At 41.9% G+C, this 22748-nt stretch overlaps 1 protein-coding gene across 8 annotated transcripts in view; it reads left to right on the forward strand.

Moving 5' to 3' along the window:
- Window positions 1-22748, forward strand: part of PIKFYVE (phosphoinositide kinase, FYVE-type zinc finger containing) — a 69709-nt gene that overhangs the window by 25897 nt on the left and 21064 nt on the right. For 6 of the 8 annotated variants that reach the window (XM_056350203.1, XM_056350206.1, XM_056350205.1 and 3 more), the window contains 14 exons: window positions 52-163; window positions 1924-2068; window positions 2565-2732; window positions 7921-7983; window positions 10018-10147; window positions 10494-10674; window positions 12041-12115; window positions 12787-12894; window positions 14709-14849; window positions 15538-15664; window positions 16856-18042; window positions 19490-19590; window positions 20778-20849; window positions 22457-22628. In XM_056350203.1, coding sequence (XP_056206178.1) covers window positions 52-163; window positions 1924-2068; window positions 2565-2732; window positions 7921-7983; window positions 10018-10147; window positions 10494-10674; window positions 12041-12115; window positions 12787-12894; window positions 14709-14849; window positions 15538-15664; window positions 16856-18042; window positions 19490-19590; window positions 20778-20849; window positions 22457-22628 — 2782 coding nt within the window. Of the gene's footprint in view, window positions 1-51; window positions 164-1923; window positions 2069-2564; window positions 2744-7920; window positions 7984-10017; window positions 10148-10493; window positions 10675-12040; window positions 12116-12786; window positions 12895-14708; window positions 14850-15537; window positions 15665-16855; window positions 18043-19489; window positions 19591-20777; window positions 20850-22456; window positions 22629-22748 lie in introns of those variants that run through there. The other 2 variants (XM_056350204.1, XM_056350211.1) reach the window with 2 other exon arrangements.

Raw genomic sequence — 22748 nt, forward strand, 5'->3', positions numbered from 1 at the left:
TGTGTGTTTAGGACTAGACTTAGAAAACCATCTCTATTCTTATGCTTCCAGGGTCCAAGCCATTGCAATAGGACAAGCATTGGTTGATGGACGCTGGCTAGAATGTGTCAGTCATCATGATCAGCTCTTCAGAGATGAGTATGCTCTCTACAGACCATTACAGGTAAAAGGAGTAGGAAAGCTGTGGTTCTTGCTGGGTTTGGCTGCTGACTAGAATCTTCTCTAATCCTGTTCTCAACAGCCATTGTATGTTTTCTGAATCAGCCCTCCTGTACAGAGAACTGGGCTCCAGGCCTTTTTCCTTAGTGGAAAGCCTAAGCAGCATTTGCCCAGAAAACTTTGAGGCTGTCCTGTGTGGTGGATGAGTTGTTATATGTAGTACTGCTTAAAGTGGAAGAAAGGTTCTCCAGTCTAGGCCAGTGCGTCTCGTGGCGAACATATTCCACGGAGGCCTTGGGACGGTACAGTCTGTGCTTGTGGCAGCTGTGCTATCATGTGCAGAATCTGGAGTCTGTATGCAGTTACTGGTGACTGAGACACAGTGGTGGTCTTCTGTTTCAAAACTCCTTCTTTAAAAACTTCCAAAGAATGAATATTTTAGATATACAGTATTGGATCTTCTTACATATTATATTGGTAACCACCTTCTGATCTCCAGTGATGGCAGAATAAAGAATTCAGTACCTTAGCCACATGATGCAAGATTGGAAGAGGGTCTTTGTCATGCCTCCAGATAAGCTTAGCTAGCTGAGGGGGATGCAGGGAACCAGTGACCAGAGATGCTATCATATGTATTTCATTGCAGTCAAACTTGCTGAGAGGTAAGAGCAGTTACTGGCCTGAGAGACTGAGAGACTTTTTTTAACTTGAACAAGATCTATCTGTAGCCTTGCTATTACCTGAAAGCTTTCAGCCGAGTCTTTCATGTTCTGCAGCTTCTTACAACAAAGAATGGCTCAGCTGTCTCATAGACTTCAGTCAGAAAGTGTGTAGCCATTAGCATCTTGTCTCCCTTGTGCATTTCAGCTCTTGACCACAGTCACATGGTCTTCCGTTGAGATTGCTCCAGGCTTCATCTGGTATCTCAGCTAGTCAGCTGCATTGTCTCCGTTTGTTAGTAAAAGTTTTCCCTTAACTAGCAAGTGCTTGTTGATCCCTGTTTGTAACTACTTGTAGGGGGCTTGTGTTATTCAAGGTTTAAAGCCAATTCTTGTTCTTATCAGCCGAAAGCGCTGTCTGATCTCATTTCCCCTGGACAGAGTTAGGAGAAACAGTGGTGTTGACTCAGCTGCTTGCTGCGCTCACTGTAGCCTAAGGAATGACAGTGAGAACTTCCTCTTGAGTTGGCTGGAGGCATCAGGATGACTGATGGAAATTGCTTAGGTGCTCTCCAGGTTCTCTGGCACCCTTGCCAGGCTTTGCTTTGATGCAGTAGCCCCAGCTAGAGCCTGACTTGTGACTAAAACCTTTAGAGCTACTTTGGTCAGTCACAGGATCGCTCCAGTAACTTAGAGCTAGCCTCCTCCAAAAGCTGCGTGTGCTGGTTTCTGGCAAAGGATATGGTCATCGCCACCTTGGCTGGGGGTAGCAAGTATTCAACACTGCTGAGCTGGATGTGGTGACAGAAAACATGCAGTAGAATAGACATGTCCTTTAGTGCCACTTAGTCACAACTTGTGTGGAAGTGAGGAGAAGGCAGAGACTAAGCACATGGGAAGTGTAAAGAAGTACTTGTTTCCTGTCCCAAAGAGTTACTATTTCATGGCAAGGGGGGTGGCTCTATGACTAACCTGGCTCAGCCCACTGAGAGTATCTGATTTTTAAAATATGTGATCTGCACTTGTAGCAGACTGCTTTCTAAAGCTGCTTAATATTTCAGCAGAGCTGCACTCCTAACACCTTTTTTTCTTCCTTGTCTTCTAGAGCACGGAGTTCTCGGAAACCCCATCTCCAGACAGTGACTCTGTGAACTCTGTAGAAGGACACTCAGAGCCATCCTGGTTCAAAGACATCAAGTTTGACAGTGACACAGAGCAGATTGCTGATGAAGGAGAAGATAACTTAGCCAGTGAGTTTCACGCAAGTCTTGTTCTCACTCTGCCTTCTCCCCCGTTATCCCCAGTCCCTCAGGACACAGTAGTTTAACCATGTCTTGCTTTATATGTGTATGTGTTTGTGTGTGTGCGTGCATGGGCTGTAAGGATCTAAGCAAACTATAACCTAGCTAGTCCTCTTGTTTCTTATGGTGGATACAGTATTTTGTGTTTAGTGGAACTGGTAAAGCTTCATACTTCTAATGGAGGAGAAGCATGTAAATCGCTGCCGTCTGTTTCTCGGGCAGACTTCTGCTTAATTTGGGCCTTACAGTAATGCACTAAAGAATGCCCAATATGTCAGCATGCACACATGAAGATAAGATTAGAACGATGAAAATACTGTATTCCTTTAGTAATGCACACTGGTCTTTATGTATTAAAGACAATTTTTCTCCTCTCCGGTACCCTCATGATACCCATTTGAACCCTTTTCCTCCCCGTATCTTCCCCCTTACCCAACACTAAAAGACTCCGCCAGCCCTAGCAAGCGCACTTCAGTCAGCAGCTTCCAGTCCACAATGGACAGTGATTCAGCCGCTTCCATCAGCCTGAACGTGGAGCTGGACAACGTGAACTTCCATATCAAGAAGCACTCCAAGTACCCTCATGTGCCCCCTCACCCTGCCGACCAAAAAGGTATGAGGTAGTCACCAGCTGGAGTTGCACATGATGGAGAGCTAGGCCCTAGTAATACTGACCTATTTGGACACTACTTTTGTAGCTGTCTTACAGAGGGGGAAATAATGATATCTAGCTGGCACTCACTGGCAGTTTTGATGTGCTCACCTCTGAGGAGGCTCAGTAGACTTGTTGAAACACCTTCTCTGCAGAGTGTGTAACTTCCCCTGTGACTTTCTCTTTGCAGTTGAAGCATACCTACATAACAGGGCAGATCCACGTATATACAGTTTCTGGCTAACTGGGGTGGAAAAATAGTCCGTGCATAAACCAGTTTGATACATGTCTCTACAGTTTGAGATTGAACTGGAAAAGCAAGCAAGAAAAAACCCCAAAGAACAAAAAAACCCACAATATGGAAGAGCTCTGTGCTGACTTCTAATTGTATGTTAATAAGCTTACATTTGACAGAAGAATCTTACCTGATGAGCAATAAGGCCTAACTTAATCCATGCATGTAACATTGGTTCAAAAGAGAACAGCCACTTAAGTGAAGTAGGAAGAAATAAAATACTCAGTGTCGAAGACTTCTTTTGAAAGTTTTTTCTCCTAAGTACGTACTAAATGGAAAGACTCTTAACTATAAGCAAAATCCTTATGGAAAGATAATGTGCCTGCCTGTTGACAACTGCATTCACTAACTTGGACAAGGGCTGACTGAAATTGGGGCTTGCCACTGGCTTGGGTCTAGTATATTCTAGTTGCTTTACATGCTGGGTAGCAACAGATGTATTCCTTACCTAAGGTTACATTAGCTTTGTAGACTTCTGTCTTTGGCTGCTTCTAAGGAGTTTCTTATTCTTAATTATTATTTCCCTCCCCTCCCTTCAGTATTTCCAACTTTACAAGATGATCCAATGTGAATTAATTTGGACTCCTTCCAATGAATTCATCCTTCTGTAAAGTCTAACAGACTTGTGGATCAGCATGCAAGACTCGCTTTATGCCTGTAAACAGATTGCATTTTCTGAAATGATCGCCAAAGAGAGTGAGGGAGGAGAACTGGTCACAGCTGACTTTCATAGTATGTTAGACATGGGAGGGAGAATGAGGCAAATTAGAGAAGGAATTTATCAGTGCCCATTGTAGTCACTTCTTGCTATTTGCTAAAAGTATGTCTGGAAGAAGGGAAATCTTAACTGCTTGGTTTTTCCTCCAAAGAGAGGAGCAGAGCAGTTTTGAAATTTGAGTTGTCAGATGACCCAACAGTAGGGATGGGTTGTCAGCATGGCTGACACCAGCTCGTTATTGGTTGCTTTCAACCTGTTTCTGGCTCATGCCCTAATCAAATGAAAAGCTAACGCATCTGCAGGGAAGCAGAGGTGTAGAGGGGGAGAATATATTAATGAATTCCTTTTAGGAAGGAGGGATGCTGGATTAAATGAGCTTGAAACAGGCCCAGGTGTGCTGCAGTATCCTCTGAATTTACAGCTGTAGCATGTTTATCTTTATGAGTGTGTGTTGGCAGTAAAACAGGTAATACTCAGCTTGATTCTGGTCAGTGTTGAAGGACTTAGCAGAGTGATAGTCCTGATTTCAGACCTATCTCAGTCTTCGTCTCCTTATACAAAGAGCAGTACATGATGAAGGGGAAACGTAAGAGAGCCTGCCTCTCTTGGAAACTGTTGACCAAATCAAGGCTTCTTATAGCCAGAACTGAAGCCCTTGTGAGAAAGGCTTTGATGACGGAGAGCTCAGAGAAGATCAGAAAAGGCAAGTGGTTAGGTGACTGAAGAGTGAGAGACAGTTCTGTCTCTGAATTATATATGTTGACAGCACTTTGCTATCTTGTGTGAATCTCTGCTGACTGGTGTTTGTTACCTGTGCCTGAAATGTGTGGTCTCTTACCCAGGTTATTCTGCAGGAGTGTAATTTATAGAATTTCCCAGAAAACTGGGAAAAACTGCTTTTAAGAGAATGGATTTCCCTTGAGGGGAAAGTCTCAGTAATATGCCCAGAACTAGGATAGGATGGAGGTGTGAGTCATGAAAACACACCATGCAGAGGTAGGTATTATTCTGCAGGTTTTTTGAAAAATCTGTATCCCCTGCAAATACAGAGGGTTCCTGGCATGACCATCTCTGGAGGAAAAAGACCTAACCAAAGAGTAACAAGTTAAAATGAATGACAACATTTTGAATAGCAAGAAACACTTCTTGGCAATAGGGAGACAGAAATTTCGTGGGTACTTAGATCTGGGATTTTTTTTTTTTTTTTTTTATTCAAGGCCTTCAAAAATTAGGTGGGTCAAAACCTACAGTGCATACTGTAGTGCCTAGAGTAGTGAAATGGATGACTTCTGAAACTTTGACCTGGAAATACTAAAGAGTGGAAAGACTTTCAGCTTGTTTTCCTGGTTTATCCTGGGTGTATTCAACAAAAGATGCCATCCAGGATGTTACAGAGAATCATAGTAATTAAACAGCGAAGGCTAGATAGTTGAGCTTCTATGCAAAATGGGACACAGTGATTTTAAGAACAGAGTACCGTAGTTAATCAGTGACATGGTGCGTTTGTTACTGTCAGGGGTCAGTAACTTCCTTATGACTGATCTGGACACATGTATTGGGCTTGATTTCATTGAGATTGACTTTTGTCCTTAGACTGGATGACAGTGACTTCATTATTTCAAAGAAAATTAAGTAAAACTAAAGATCACACCCACCTTTTGAGGCTAGTGTAACTCAATTTACTCACAACTCTGTAAATTACAGTCATTGGGGAGGGCTGACGGGACAAAACATCAGTGCTAGAAGTGCAGGTCAACTTTGATCTAAGCGGTTAGTGGGTTTCTTCAAATGATTAAGGGATATGCAATTTCCATCAGTCACAGAGGTCAGCTGCTTTGAAGCAATGGCCTGTGATGTACCAGCTGTGTTTTGGAACAGAGTGGTTTGTATATAGTCTGAGTCTAATGGCAGGACTTCTTGTGATGTTACAGGCTGACTAATGTCTCGGGTGTTTCTATGAAATTCTAGTGACTCCACGTTAGCTGGCTTGTAGTATCTTACAAGTGAGTATGGTGACTCATTCATAGTATCATCTGCCTAAACGCAATGGTACTTAATAGTGTGTATCAAAATGGGAAACAAAGTAAGATTGCTTTCTGCATTTAAATTTGGGGAAGAAATTAAGTGACTTATTTAAAATGTGGGGTTTAGTTGCTGTTCTTAAAGATATACAGTTACCAGTACAGGAAACTTTATTTTCTAAATGTCTTTGCAGCCAGGTATCCTTGATCCTGATAGCAAGTATTTTGGGTAGTTAGTTTTTGATGCCTGCATCTAGTTAGAGGGGGAAAGAGTAGAGGATCTGAATAACCATGACACAGTTAGTTATCACCGTTGCTTGCCAAGGATTAGTGTGCTGTTGCCAGGAGTCGTTTTGGTGCCTGTTCTTTTGAGGAGGTGCGCCTTAGTTTTCAGTGGATATCTGTGGATGTGCGCATATTTGTTCATACAAGGTAAAAGATGTTGTTGCTGGCCAGTCTGTTTTGATGTTTAACCAGAGCATTCTGTAAGGTGTATAAAATCTGTACCTGCAGGTTTCTGTTGGAGACCTGTGAATTTGTGTGCACTGTGGTATTGGCTTCTAATGATGCCCTTAGATATCAGACCTAGGAATTTGTATGTTCTGGGGTGGGTTTTTTGGTTCTTTATTGTTTTGATTTGGTGAAGCTGTTCAGGGATGCTTGTAAGATAGTCTCCTGATAGCTAACGGTTTGCAGACAAGACTACAAAATATGCTACAGGAACCTCCTCCTCCTTCCCCCCTGCCCAACATTCTGTGGAGCAATGATGCATGTAGGGGTGATCTGAGGTAAGAAATGTGCGTGTGTTAACAGCAGGAGCTGCTGCCCTGAGGCTCTTGCAAGGTGGAGAGGGATGGAGGTGCTAGTATGCATGTTCATGTGTAGATGCAGCGTGACATGACTTAGTCTAGGTAGTCTGAGGGTGAGCCAGCTTTTATCAAGCAGTAGGTTTGCTTGTAATGCTAAACTCTTAATCTATATAAGAGACAAAAGGAATCTGCAAATAACCATCGAGCTGCAAGGGAGGCCTGCAACTTCCCTTTGGTACATTAATTATCTGTTTGCAGGCTGGGCAACTGTAGACAAGCTCAGATTTTTAAAATGGTGGTATGTAACGGGTCTCTTGAGTGCTGCTGTTCAGAGACTTGTGATTGCTTGTGTCCTGTCAACTTTCTGTTGCTTTCTGTTTGTGTCTGAAAGCTGCCTGGCTTTGCATTCTGTTTGTGGCAGTAGGTCTGGACTGGTCTCAGGAAAGGTGATTAAGGGTTAGCTGTGGACTTTGGATCATTGTATAAGCAATTGGGCCATTGCTCTTGTTTTTGCATTGTACAATCCCTTTTTATAGAAGCAAGGAACTGACTAAAGGCACAACAAGCTAGTGGCCTCTGGAGAAAACAAGCTTTTTGTGGCCAGCCAGCCTGCATGAAAGATCAAGATCTAGCAAGCTAAGCAAGGGTAGTAGATGGAGCTTCATGCTACTTCCTATATGTAAAGTGATACATCTCTTGCTTTCCTTTATTGCTGGGAGTCCGCTTCTGTCAGCATGGATTCCTGAAAACACTGAATTTTAGACGTAAACTTTTAGCTCTTGAAAGGTGGGCTGTGTTTTGTTTCCTTCACTGTGTAAGATAAATCTTATGGCTGGCCTCTCTCTGTCTGATGTACTTCAGCAGAGTGTGAGAACATGATGGTTTCTGAAGCTGCATTTTAGACCAGAAGGTTGTTCAGTGTCTGGATGTTCCTACGGTGTCTGCTTGCAGCTTAACATGTTTGTACTTAGATGTAGAAAAATGTGGAGTGGGTCAACTGGAAAAGCAAAATCTTACCTTTCTAGTTCAGTCTCTGCTCATGTCTACTTTTGGTTTTGTTTGTTCACAGTAGTAAGTACTATTTTCTTGTCATATTAGAACTTTTTGATAGAACAAGAATGAGAGGATATTCTTGTCTTGAACACTCATCAAGCTGTTGCTAAATTGGTGACCGAACACTAAGATGAGTAATGCTGTGTCTTCTGGTGTGGGCGTGTACCTTGTAATTATATGGGCACACCAGTGTAACCTGTCTCTTTTTTTTTTTTTTTGTCTCCGCCTACCTCCCTCTTCTCTCTTCCTTCAGAGTACTTGAATCCTGAAAACGGTGGGCAGCAGATGTTCTCTATAAGTGATGCTTTCATTAAAGGTAAGGAGAAACTTCAAATGTTGCTGTTGTGTGGTTTTAATATAATGATGAAGACTCCTTGATACTCCTTTAACAGGGCACTGACCCTTTAGAAATATTTACTTGACAGTAAATGTGAACTTATTTGTGGCAAAACTGGTAGATAAGCTAACTTCTTTGAATGCACATGCAAGTTTAAACTTTTTTTGCTTCTCAGATTTCTTCATTCAAAAGCACTCAAAGAAAAACTTTTTTAAAAAATACGTGTGACAAGTCTATTCACAACTTCCCCACTCCCAAACTTAAGTAACCAGTTTTTAACTTTGTGCAAGGAAACGAAGATGTGGTATGATTAGTTGGAATGCTTCTACAGAGTAGCTTAAAGCTTCATCTGTTAAATCTTTTTGGGTTTCCTGTCATTGCTGCTGCCACCACCACTACTGCTTCTGAAATAAAACACCATTAGATGCAGTTGTGAGTTTTAAAACCCTTGTGCCTTCCATTGTGCACTTCCAGGTGCACTTGTGGGTTTCTTTTCCTCCCAGTTCATGCTGTTGATTTTAGTGAGCTTGTAAGAGAAGGAAGTAGCGGGAGAAACCCCAATGTCTGTGCAGCCAGAAGAAGAAAGTCTTTGATTAAACTGACAGTTTTTAACTGAGCTTTTTCAGGAGAAAGGAAAGAGGAAAAAACACTGTAACTTCTGTTAATCTTCTACACAGCGAATTTTGGGCATGGAGCATCTGGAAGAAATTAGTTTTTGTTTTTAAAGTTGTTTTTTTTTAGTACTCCTCAGATTACTGCTGAGTAAGGGTTTTGCAGTTGGATCATGCACTCTGAGGAGTTTTAAGCTTGAAATCTGAAGGCTTACATACTTGCTGATGGAAAATTATACACTACTAACATAAATGGCTTATAATATAGTCAACCATTATGGGAATGGGGAAGTTTATAACTTCCCTCTATAATATCATAGGACCTGTGTGGGAAATAACCTAGGAACTCTTTCAAATCAGAAGGCTGTGCTGAAATAACCTTTGATCGTGGTACTGCAAAACAGAGAACAGTTCTAAGGAGTTCCCACAGAATACAGTGATTGAAAAGGACAGGCCCCCTCCAAGTGAGGACTGTCTTATACTGTTGAAACATGCTTTTTGTTTCAAAAAGCAGAAAAAGCTATAGGTTATATTGATATTTAAGATTTAAAAAATTGTATTCAGTGGATATAGCCTTTATTGGCATCTTGTTTATCATAGCAGAGTGATTCTTGTGTGCATGATGGTTAGGTGGATTGAGGTGAGAAAAGGGGCTGAGATCTTAAGTGGTGCAAGCTTTTCATGAAAGAAGATCCTTGAGAACTCTGTAGTATTAAATACTGTGACACAGGCTAGATGAACCAGCCTGCTGGCAGCTCCATCCACACCTGAGCAGTAGCGGTGTGTGGGATCAGGGCTGCAAGTCACATAAAGATTCAAAATCTGACATAGGAATTGGTAGCATAGCTTTTCATTAAAATACGTTTTAGAGGTGTGCTAAACAAGACCTTTACCAAGATATTTTTGATAACTTGTGCTGCAGCCTGAATGAAATATCTAGATCTTCTAATGCCACTTACATGTAGATGTCTTCAAAGCAGCAGCTTTTTGTAGATCAAATTAGTGCCTTTGACCAATGTTCTAAGTCTAAAGGGCATTATGAATATGCATGTTATTTGGAATTTGTTGCTGATTTATAGTTAAAACTAGGATATAAGGGTGTTTTGTTTTGTTTTTTCTTATCTTAAACTTGTTAACAGTTTAATCCCAGAAGAAACAACTGTCTGCTCTGTACTGGCAGTAAAAAAATTTAAGTAGCTTGCTTTTCCTTTGTACACTCACCACTGTTACAATCAATACTGTTTGCAGCATCGTGTTACCATGACATCTAGCTCAAACTGAGTATTTCAAGAGGCTTAGACTTATGTCTTAGTATATTCTTTCCTTTTCAAAATAGCCTTTCAGAAAGACACAGGCATTCAGCTGTGACCTTATATTAACAAGGTTTGTTTGTCTCTCACAGAGTCATTATTCAACAGAAGGGTGGAGGAGAAGTCCAAAGAACTCTTTTTCACACCGCTAGGCTGGCACCACAGCAATCTGGATCTGCTGAGAGAAGAGAATGGAGAGAAACAAGCCATGGAAAGACTGCTGTAAGAAACATGTAGAAAAAGGAACTTGAATATCTTGAGTTACAATTCCTGAAGCCCCTCTATCCCACCAGCTTTCAGTGGGACTTGATCTACAGTGGACAGTACAAGGAACTAAACTGCATTAAGAAAACAGCATTTTTGCAGTATATTTTGATTGCTTTTTTTCATGAGTTTTTATATTTTGAAGTATAGGACCACAGCTGACTGTAGAACATTCTAGGCAGCTGTTCTTTCAGAGGACTTCCTGCACTGTAAATGTTAATTTTACTTCTGAAATGTGACTTCAGCTAATCACTGCTCTGTATTTTTCTCACAAGAAATCTTACTTGTTTTGCCTTTTTTACAGATCGGCTAATCACAACCACATGATGGCACTGCTTCAGCAGCTTCTGTACAATGAGTCTCTGTCACTGTCCTGGAGGGATATCATTGTACCTGTGGTCTGCCAGGTAGTTCAAACTGTACGGCCTGATGTCAAGAACAGAGATGACGACATGGATATCCGTCAGTTTGTCCACATCAAAAAAGTAAGTTTCACACAGTGGATGTAGGGAAACAAAAGGATGCAGCTGCTGGCAGCACCCTTTGTTTGAAGGGAGGAGTCCCCTTCCTCCTGCCCCCAGCATGTGCGGTGGTGTAACTGGCCAACATGGCCTTTGGGTAAGATGGGATTCTGGAAAAAGCTCTGCAGAAGAAACTTTGTGTCCGGTGAGAGATGCTTTAATGCCCTGGAGCTGACCTCTTCTTTCAGGCTGTAGGCTGCAGAAAATAGCAAAGAGCAACACCTGTGTAATGACTTGCTTCCTTTTTTGGTTTCTGCTGCTTTTGTGCTTGGATTGGAGATGTACTGAATGCTGCCTAAGTAGCTTGCAGGACTCTATGTAGCAATCTATTGCCCTGTAACTATCCATTACTGAGGACTGAACTCCTCCCTTGCCAAGTAAGCCAACTTTCTTGAAGAGGAAAACTTAATTATTATGGGATGGTGCATCCAGTTCTGCCAGATGGCCTGGTGTTGGCATTGTTGAACTGTAAGGCTGGAGTTGTGGCATGCAGTTTCTTCTGAGAGGCTGATGTGAAAGTAACATCCAAGGAGCTAGTGTGACTGTGGATCGAAGGCTTGAGTTTACTTTTCTTTGGCAAAATTCACCTTGGGAGGCTGCTTCTGTTCGGAAGCCATGTAAGAGATGAGGAGAGCCTTATGGTTCTGGTAGTAACTCTGTGGCTTCTCTTCAGACAGCATCAGTTGTTGCTGCCTCTCCTGAAACTCCAGTTCAAAGAGCAGATGTTCAGAAGTGAAAGCTATTTGTAGCTGTCTGCTGTTTTTGCATGCTGGTAACAGAAATGTCCACTGAAACATGTTATTCAGAAACCTGTTTCATGTTGTTTATTACTCCTGTGATTGGTTGTGACTGTAGGCACTCCAGTCAAGTGTTTCATGTGTTCAAATAGTAGGTAGAGGTTGGTTTGGTTTCTTTTTTTTTTTTTTTTTTTTTTTTTTTTCTTCACCCCCTCTCCCTTCTCTTTCCTTACATGTTGTTTGTTGTTAGCAGAAAGGGCATGTGCAAACGTATATGCTCCCTGTGGCCTATAGAAGTTAGCTTCCCTTATTGTCTTCCAGAGTGTACCCCCAGCTTAACAAACACGGATGTATTGGGAGGGGTGTAGAGATCCTGGAACCTAGTACTTGTTTTCATATTGTCCATAGTTTGCCAGACTTTAAAGGAAAAGAGTTGTGTGTCCAGCATGACTGTATCTGATCTTTCATCTGATAATTGAGGGTGTAGCTGATGCTTGCGCATCAGCCGCAAGAGGTATTCTGTGTGTTAGGTTTACTGCACTAGAAGTTATGGGAATGTGTAGTAGTTCTAAAAATGTTCTTTGCTTTGTTAGATTCCTGGTGGAAAGAAGTTTGACTCCATGGTGGTGAATGGATTTGTTTGCACTAAGAATGTTGCACACAAAAAGGTAATGTAGGCTTGATTGATCAAGTGCTGGCTGTAGTGCATGTTGAGGAAACAAGTGTCCTGTGATTTTCTTTCTGTGTTGTGAAGTTTCTCTTGCCACTCAGGAGGTTTGTGAACTTTATCTAGTTGAAGACCCTAAACAAGAACAGCTTTTAAAGCATTTCTTTGTCAAGCTGTGTTCTTGTAGCCTAGAGATTCTGGGGGGGGAAGCTTTCCTCATGCATGTATGGAAAAACATCCTTTCCACCCCTACCACCCCAGAAGGCATCTAATAGTTACCCTAAGTTTTAGCCAGGAAAAGGCATTTGTGGTTTGCACTTAAGACAATATAGTAATGTCAGCCTTCAAATAAGGCAGGAGGTCAAGCTAGAAGTGATCTGGATGGAGGCTTGCTCTAAAGTGTATCAAGACTTGGGGGTGAGAGTAGAAACCTCTAGCATTGCACTCTTCCTGGACAGTGCTGTGAAATTCCAACAACTGGATGTAACATCTTCATAAGAAGGAAGAATGTGTATGTAGTTGGATCTGCAGGAGGATGGTAGCTAAGACACTTTTATTTTGGGGGGTAGGGGCAGGGAATCAATCATGGGGAAGCCTGTCTTTTTTTCTTGTGTACTTTTTCCATTTCAGGTGTTTGTGGTTTTATTTTAACTATTTTTGTATCTGTCTTAGATGAACTCTTGCTTAAAAAATCCCAAAATTCTTCTGCTGAAGTGCTCAATTGAGTACCTCTACAGAGAAGAAACAAAGTTTACCTGCATAGACCCTATAGTACTTCAGGTAAGAGCATGCTTTTGTTCTTGGTTAGAACAAGCAAAATGATGATCAGTGCACATCTGGTTTTTTTCAGTGAGTGGGTTCACATAGGAAAGAAAAATTTCCTCTTCGAGCAGCTAGCAAAGAAAACTGCTGCAGTAAATACAGTACAGACTTGTGGTCTTGCGATGAGGGGTTTTGTTATTGAGTTACACGTACTGAGAATGATCTTTTGATCCTCACAATTAAATGCAGCACTTCAGAAAATATTTTGGGTTTAATGATATGCTGTAAAAGGAATTTAGGGTTCAAAAGTCAGAGCTAGATACGGTTTAGGTGTGTGAAGAAACATTAGAAAAGTCAGTATAGCTGAGAGTTAGGTTGCAGCCGTGTTACTTCTTGTCAGGCTTGAAAAAATGGGACAACAATGAACCTAATGAAGTGATGAACTACAGAATGTCGCTTTGGAACAGATGCCCTGCCCCTGTGAGCGGGGAGGTGCCTTTAAGTAAGAAAACACTGAAATGGATTGACCTTTTCGTTAATGCACTGCATTCCTGTCTGAGAATCTCTCTTCAGGTGTTTGCCGGCATACTCATAGCAAGGGTATTTGGTGCTCTACTGAGCTTGGGCTATAACGTTTGTTTTGTTATTTGACTATTTCCTTAGCATGTATTTAAGACCATTTCTGTTTGGGGGTTGTTAGACAGGATTGCAAGTGTGAAAGCTTTTGCAATGGAACTTGTCTCTGCCTAGTGAGTTGGTTTTCTAGTAAAAGCTTAAACTGAGATTTGTCCGTTGTCTGAATGGGGTAGAAGTATCTATGGTACTTTTAAAATATTGGTCTCTGATTATTAGTCTGCTTCGTGACTACTTTATATATATCATAACTACTTGTGTATCTGCATGAAAGTCCTAATGGACAGAAAATGCTAGTGAAATAGTAGTTCAGTTGAGAAGGTTAGCTTCTGGCATAACTTTTATCTTTGCTACCCTAATGTGAATGTTTGTGTACTGAGGAGCTGGCAAACTGGTTTTGTGGTGTCTTTCTCTGGCATGGAAGTTTTAAAACCTGACTGATGTGAGCTACAATAACACAGTTGAGAATACCTGGCTTGGGAAGCTGTATAGCGGTGTAGGCCTTCAGTTCTGACGGAGTTGCAGGCCTGCTTCCTCTTTCTGTGCATGGTAATAAAAGTGCGTGGGGAACAGTGAGATGAAGCCAGAAAGCGGGCTTCATCTTCTAGCCCCAGGGAGATTAGAAGAACAACTTTACAGTGTGCAGCATTTGGGATCCCACTCCAGAAGCACTGTCCCCAAGTGCAGATTGAGGGACCGACGCTCTGTGTATAGGTTTGTAGGGGTGTAGAGCATCGGCATACTCTTCATGAATGGAAGTGTCCCTGACTGCCAGCACTCAACATTAGCATGTATCTGAAAATGGAGAACGTAATATTGCAAACAGCTTTGGTTTAGGATGCTCTAATTCTAGCACCTTTTGAGCATAAAGCCTTTTTTCCATGTAAGGAGATAGGTGCATATATGCATGTTTGGATTCTGCCACAAGTCTCTTACTTCAGGCTGTCATTGGACTATATCCTCGTGCGCAATTAGTGTATAACAAATTACTGTAAACTGGATGTTGTGCTGTGGGGGTGGGGGAAATGGGCACAATGGGCAACTGACAGTGCTTTCTGGATAGCGAGTTTCCCTCCTTATAGGAACGGTCCATATATATATAATATATATATATATGAGTAAGTAATATTAAACATTTAAGTGGGGTTTTTCAGAGGGGTTTGCAGTAGTTAACTGCCAAACTTTGTTCCTGTCTGCAGGAAAGGGAGTTCTTGAAGAACTATGTACAGCGCATAGTTGATGTCAGGCCTAATTTGGTCCTTGTTGAGAAGACTGTGTCCCGCATTGCTCAGGACATGCTCTTGGAGCATGGTATCACTCTGGTCATCAATGTCAAGCCGGTGAGCGTTTCCTGTCAGACTGGGCCTTGTGTTGGATCTCTGTATTTTCTTCTTACAGCAAGCTCCCTGGAGAAAGCAAAGAGTTTTCTTATTTTCTTCTCTAACTAAACCTGAGCTCTTTTTTGATAGTACTTCTCTTCCAAGGAGATAAACCAGGCAAACCTAGCGAATGCAGTTTCCTCAGCTCTTCACAGCTGTTCTGCTGTGTCCTTGCTTGGTAGGTCCTTGTACCCTGGCTTGACTGTAGTTAACTCTGACACCTATTTGTGGCAGATATCCTGCATGGGTCCTCACTGGTCGCCAGAGAGCCTCTCTGTCCCTGTGAGACAGGGTACAGACAGCCAAACAGAGCAGCTGTGGGAGTTGGCTGAGCTCCTGATAGCCAGCCCTGTGCTGACTGCGCTGTACCTCCTGGAGCTCTTTTCACTTCAATAGATCCAGACGTCTCCAAGGAAGGGCACAATCTTAACTTCTCACCAGAAATATTTACCCAACTGCTTTTCTAAGATTCTAGTATATTGCGGGTGTGTGTTTGTGTGACTGGGTTTAACCCCGAGTTTGCATCTCAGTGAGAAGCTTCCTGGATCACTCTGGCTTTTTGTTGGTTGGTTGGGTTTTTTAGAGCAAGCTAAGGATGCTAGTGTCCTCTTTGCACTGTAGATTCTTACTGTTCTTTCCACTTTCACAGCAAGTGTTAGACCGGGTAAGTCGAATGACCCAGGGAGACTTAGTGATGTCAATGGATCAACTGTTGACCAAACCACGTTTGGGAACCTGTCATAAATTTTATATGCAAGTTTTTCAGTTGCCCAATGGTGAGTAAAGCTTGATGTGTCTTAGCTTGTGTGTGTGAAAGGATAAATACTTGCTCCTCTTAATTAGACCTGAACTGTTGGTTGCCTTGTGTGATCAAGTATTATCCTTCTTGCTCATCTTTCTTTACTTCTGTTAGATCTTGGAACTACAGTGAACTGGCTGCAGACACAAAAGCATGATCTTACTAAGATGAGACGTACCAGACTTTAATTAGGCTGGCTTCTTTCTTCCAGACTGGTTTTTCTCTTTCCACCACCCTGGAGCTTGTCTAGTCCAACTTCCTGTTTTGAACAGGAAGGATTAATTTCAGTGCAGGATCAGATTTCTCAGGTCTTTGTCAGCCAACTATTGAAAATACTAGAGAACAGAGATTTTGTAGCCTGTCTGGGCATCGGTTCAGTTGCTTAATCATTTTGCCATAAAGAATTCTTCTACACAGAAACAGAATCTTTTGGGGTCTCTTCCAACCCAGGCTGTTCTATGATTATCATATAATCATTAACATATCCTTAACATATTAACATAGCCTTAACATATCCAATGAAAATTTGCCTTGTTGCAATTTGTGTGCACTGGCCCTTGTTCAGTCATTGTGTACCTTTGAGAAATCGGATTTCTTTGTATCCCCCTTTAGGCAATGGAAGTCTGCAAAGGAAAAAATGCTGTTTCTGGTTACTAGTGGTACTGGCACACATAAATTCTATTGACACATATCTTTGTGGAGATGCAGTCTTGGCATCACTTCCACTTTTTCCCCATGCCCTCTCTCAGGCTTTGAATTGCACTCAAAATCTTGCAGGCTTTTGACTTGTAAAGATGAGCAAATATGCCTGGAAGGATAGTGGTTCTTTTGCTTCACTGCTGCAGAATCTACACTGATCTTAGAATACACTGTTTAGGCCAACGTGTTTCACGTGGCCTTCACTTGGAGTTTACGATGATTTGTTTTACCAAGCAGGAGAAGTTTTTATAGCAAATGCTTGTTATGTTTGCAAAAATAATTTATTTCAGTACAGTGCTGTGATTTTCTGCAGCTGGGTTGTGCTACCAGTGTTACTTGCTCTTAGTTTCTGTTACGGTCTCTTCAGTGTGTGAGAACTATAGCTAACCTGCTCTTAGGTGTCATCCAAATTCTTACAGGTTTTTGGGTGTCTTTTTGTTGGTGGGTTTTTTTTTTTCCCTTCTCTTAGATCAGACAAAAACCCTGATGTTCTTCGAAGGGTGTCCCCAGCACCTGGGTTGCACTATCAAGTTGTGTGGTGCTGCAGAGTATGAGCTGGCCCGTGTGAAGGAGATCCTGATCTTCATGGTCTGTGTGGCTTATCATTCCCAGCTGGAAATCTCTTTCCTTATGGATGAGTTTGCCATGCCCCCTACTCTGACCAAAAACACCTCCTTTCACTCCCTTATTGAGGAGCCAGGAGATGAAAATGAACAACAGAACCTCTTCAGTGGTGAGGATTTCAGCACAGCCGTTGGAGACATTGAACTAACCTCTGAAAAGCTGCCTGTGATCTCTGAGTCTGTGTCCTCTAATGAGGTCAGCATGCTTGAACAAAGAGGTTTATTTGAGAGAGGCGATCAAGAGAATAGTCAGCTGGCAATAGCATCCTCAAAACAGCAAGAGCACCACAAAGCGGAGTCGCCATTTCCAGTGTTCAACTCTGTACCTCCAGCAATACCTGAAACATCCCTGCTGCCTCTCCATGGCATGGATCAGCACTTGGTCACTCTGGATGGCCAGACATTAGAGCCTCTTCAACAGGCAGATGATCTGCAGGAGTCCAAGAGTCAGATGAGAGTCTTCAGAGACCCCCTCCAGGATGATACTGGTTTATATGTCACGGAAGAGGTAACTTCTTCTGAGGACCGTCTCAAGACTTACTCGGCAGCATTCAAGCAGGAGTTGAAAGATGTCATTCTCTGTATTTCTCCTGTACTGACATTTCGCGAACCGTTTCTTTTGACTGAAAAAGGCATGAGGTGTCCTGCCCGGGAATACTTCCCTGAGCAAGTTTATTGGTCTCCTCTCCTCAGTAAGGAATACAAGGAGTTGGAGAGCAGAAGAAAGAGACAATTATTGCGGGATCTCTCTGGGCTACAAGGGATGAATGGGAGTATCCAAGCCAAGGCTATCCAAATCTTACCTTCTCATGAGTTGGTTAATACTAGAATAGCAGAACATCTAGGTGATAGCCAGAGCTTAGCCAGAATGCTTGCTGACTATCGGGCCAGAGGAGGGAGAATACTACAGAAAAGCACAGATCCCTTTGCCCAAAGTAAGGATGTGTCTAGTGTCCCTACTGGAAAAACTGGGTGTAAAATTGAAGAGGATGAGAAAGGACTGGCTCAGAGTGAATCCTCATGGTCTCATAAGGTAAGATTAAAAGCTGTGCTGCTGAAAACTCAGATTACGTCAGTTTCTCCTGGTAATACAGGTGGTGTGGTGTCTGATATTAAATGTTAAACAGAGCAGATTTAATTTGCTTGTGAGGTTTTATTTGGTTGTCTTTTTTTTTTTTGTTGTTGTTGTTGTTTTGTTTTGGGTTTTTTTGACTGGGTCAAAACTGCATTTTAGATTGCAGTGCTCTGGGCAAGCCAATACAACAGGGACTATGTGGATATAAGAAAGCAGAACAAGAGACTGATTGCAAAATTTTCCTGAGAAGGGAAGAGATAGTGAAACACTACTTCAAATCATATATAAAGTCAGCCTGGAGTCAGTGTAGTACATTGCCTGTTCAGCTCAGCTGTACGTGACTAATTTCTGGAAATGAGTACATGAAGGGAGAGCAAACTTAAAGAAGTTTCTGAAACTGAGCTTTCTTGCTGCTGATATTGGTGATTTCCAGAAGTGTAATGTTTGCATCTTCAGAGGTTTTATTCCATGGAAACAGCAGTGGGCTCTGATTACATTGAAGTATTAGATTGTTTGTAAAAGTTTGGGTGATCTGAAGAAATCTGAGAATCTCATAAGGGATTGCAGGAAATCTTTTGAAATTTCAAAGCAAGGCAGTATGTGCTTGTAATCAAAATATTTAAAGTTTTGGGAAACTGCCATGAAAACAACTAACTTCTATCTGAGGAAAAGGATCTTGGGACTTTAACTGCAAGCCATTCAGGGAAAAAGTCTATGAACGTGAGTGAGATAGTCAAACATTTTAATTGCTGAGCCAGTCAGTTCTCAAGTTCATGAGCAGAAGTCGCTTTTTAATTGGTGCTTAAACGTAAATCTGTGTAGCTTCACAGGCCATAATCTTAGAAACTGTAAGACAAGCCTTTGCTCTGGATCAGACTGGTTCATGCTGTTTTAAATTTATTCAGTGATCAAAGAAAAGTATTTGGTAACTTCATAGTTGTGTGGGGTGTGGAAGGGGGAACAGCTCCATTCCAGCAGCAGCGTGGTAAATCTCTTCACGAGGACAGAAAGTTGGAGTCTTTCTGTAGCCGGAATGAGTAATTGAGGCATAATATATTGGCAGAGTTTTGACTCTAACATGTCCTAAACTGTACAGTGCTTTGGTGACTCTAGATCTTTGTCTTGGGGCTTTTTTTGTTTTTTGTTTCCTTTAGCTTTCCACGCACAAAAGCGTATGCATTGGTTTCATTATGCATGTTAGTTATGCTGTTCTAAAAACTGCAGGTAGCCATTATACATGGTACAAATCGACCTGAAGCTCAGAGATAATGCAAGGTTAATCTGTACAAAAGGAGCAAGCAGAGACTCATGTTTAAATAAAACTACTAGAATAGCATTTTGTTGTTGGGAGTTCTATGTGTTCTGGTCTCTGTAACCAGTAAATAAGTTGTTTTCTCTCTGTCAGGTGGATTGCCTGAGTCCAGTAAACCATCAGAGGCTCTGTGTTCTCTTCAGTAGCTCTTCTGCTCAGTCCAGCAATGCTCCAAGTGCCTGTGTTAGCCCCTGGTATGAAAACGACTCCTCTACAACTTGTATAGTTGCTTTTTTTCTTTTTTCTTTTTTTTTTTTCTTCCCAAGGCAAGGTCAGTGTTTGCCTCATATAGCAGTATTTCTTTGAGGACTCCTTGGTAGGTTGTGCCCATCCTGTAACAGGAACTGTTGCCGAAGTAACTTTATCTTGCCGGGTTGGGTGGATCCAGAGCAGTATACCATAGCCATTGTAATCCCCAGGGCATGAATGAAAAAGCCCAGCCTAAACCAGAATGCTTTAGTTAGTCCTTTCACTGCAGAGTAATAAATGTGTGGGGAGGGCACTGCATGAAGTCTTGTGGGGAAGAGTTAGTGTATATAAACACGGAAGAATGTCCAAGCCCCAAAACAAACCTTGAGGGAATCTCAGAATACTTGCAGATTGTATTATCTGAGAGTGCCGTTTTAATATATTATTAACTTTCTCATATTATAGTCAGTGGCATTAAGAATTTCCAGTTTAGGGGGCTGTAATTTGTTAATTGTGTGCAACTTATGACATGCTTTTAGCTCTGCTAAACGGGACAAGTCTTGGGGTTTCATCATCTAGCTCAGGTGAAAATATAGAGGTGGCTCACTTACAAGAAAAGGTCTAGACTTGCTGTAAAAGCTTAGGAATGAACCAAAGAAGGTGGGCATAAGCCTACGGAACAGCAACAGTAAGAGGATGTAAATTACTGATATTAGAGATGTTTGAATTGTGACACTTCAACTGATAAACCTTTTAAATGGCTTGATCCCCTCAGGTTCTGAGAAAACAAAAGTTGCTATTGAGTTTTCTGGAAGAATAAAGTTTTCTTAAGGTTTTTTTCATCTTCTGGATGTACTGTTTTTGTCACTGTTTAAATGTTAGTGTTTGAGGCTTCAAGCTCTCTAGACTTCTGTGCATAGATATTGTTGAAAATGATCTTTAGAAGTGTGGTTGAATTGTATTTGACTTTTAAATGTCAAGTTGAAAGTTGTTCTTGTAAGACTCTGATCTCATTGTTAACAAACTTGACAGCAGGGATCCAAGGAAGGGTAGCCAAGAGGAAAAAAAGCCTTTGAAGGTGTACAGGGCAGACAAAAAGCTAGCAGCAGGTGTAAATCTGTGCAGCTAAAGGCTATTGCACAGCTAACAGTGGCAATATCCACCCTCTAAAGCTTTTCTCTCTCTGCTTTAGGATTGTGACCATGGAATTCTATGGGAAAAATGACCTGACTCTAGGGATTTTTCTGGAGCGCTACTGTTTCAGGTGAGGAGGAGCTCGTTCTAAGTCTCATTCTAAACAAAACAAAAGCTTTTGATCGCTCTGTGAAGTCGACCTGTTGCCCTCTTCACTGACTCCCTGTGCACTCAGGACAATAGCATGCAAGTCTGCAGAGCCAGATGTGTCCTAGTAAAGCTTACCACTTAAATCTGTGGCTCCCTTTGTATTATCATGCTGCAGTGAAATAGGAACAGGATGTAAGAATTCGCTTACTCATGCTCATACCTTACAAGCAAATACATCCACAGCTTTCCCACTTTGTTCCTGTCCCTTTTACTTCCTTTAATGAGCAGGTGAAACAGATTATGAAACAAGACTTGTAAGTTCATAAAGACAGATGTGTGCACTCAGCGCTTTCTTGTAGTGATCAGGGCTTTGAGGGCCTAGTTAATAGTCTGAGCATGTATTCCAAGTGGCTGTTTTCCAAGGGAAACAACTGTACTGATGACAGTTTTCTGAGGTTCCTATTTGAACTTAAATACAAGTTCTGGGGAAAAAAACTACTCTTCTAGTGTTATCTGAACATCTCAGAGTAAGGCATTGTGTTATTTGCAAGGTGGCTAAGGTAAATAGTCCAGAAGACCTTTAGCCCTGGCAGAGTACTGTGTAATTTATTTCATCTGACAGAGGTGCACGTTGTTATGTTTCAGTAATAACCAGTACTGCCAGAACACCATACAGAGTCTCAGCAGGCTGTGAAACTGGATGGGTATCCTGTGGCTCCTCTCAGTTTTCTCCATTGGTCACTTGCAGTAGCAAAATGCTCTTAACGTTCAGCCTTCCCTGGAGGAACAAGTAATTTTCCTTGTGCTGACCACTGAGCAGGAGGGGCTTAGCTGCCCACTTCTGAGTTCTTGTTTCTCTCTGCTGACCAGCTGGTGTGTGCTAAAGCAAATGCTTCTCAGTCTCCATAGTTTCAGGAATTAAAATTCTTTCCTTCCCCCCTGCAGTATAAGCAAGGAGGATCTGGGCTCTTTTGGGCTCTTTCTGCCTGTTTGTGAAGAATTCCTATTTCACTTTGGTACCTAAACGATTCAGCTTTTATTTTTCGGATGTCAGTCTCTCTTCCCTGACCTAAAAGAAACCCATCCAAAGAAAGGTCATGGGTTTTTCTGTTCAGAGAGGTTAGTTATATGGCACTATTTTGCTCACCTCTTCCTTAAGGAGCTGAAATGTTACCATTCTGAAGACTCTTTGGCACATCTTTGTCCTCAGTAGCCTTTGCTATGGTGCACTGCCAAAGTTGTTTTCTAATTTGGTGCCAAGCACTTCCAGGTGCTTGATCCCTCTTTTGTGGACTATATGGAATATGTTGGTAGAAAGCGATACATTGTAAAAAGATTGTGATGGCAACCAGTATTTAGTCACTGCTTTTGGGACCTATACATTGCTGGCAAGGGAACTTCCCTACATGCTATTTTAAACGACTACAGTTCACACTGCCTAAACACTAGCCTTCACTAGAGGCTTTGGAGACTTTTACAGGAAAGATAAATAGCACTGTGATATTAAAAGGCACCTTAGATATGTTGAATCAGTTCTTCAGCAGTACCTAGCATATGATCATAAGTATTTCCATTTCTCTGCATAAGGCCTTCCTACCAGTGCCCCAGCATGTTCTGTGAAACACCAATGGTGCACCACATTCGTCGCTTTGTTCACGGGCAAGGCTGTGTGCAAATTGTGTTAAAGGAGCTGGACTCCCCGGTCCCTGGGTACCAGCACACCATTCTGACTTACTCCTGGTGTAGACTGTGCAAACAGGTAAGGATGTGAATTTAAGAACCATCGCTGTTCCAATTTAATGTTCCTGTTGTGGCTGGCCCTGTACTTTCTGACACATGGAAAAAATGGCGTTGCCCTCGTAGAGGTGAAGAGTATGGT

This window comes from Falco biarmicus, chromosome 8 (assembly GCF_023638135.1).
Source record: "Falco biarmicus isolate bFalBia1 chromosome 8, bFalBia1.pri, whole genome shotgun sequence".
Taxonomy (NCBI): Eukaryota; Metazoa; Chordata; class Aves; order Falconiformes; family Falconidae; genus Falco; species Falco biarmicus.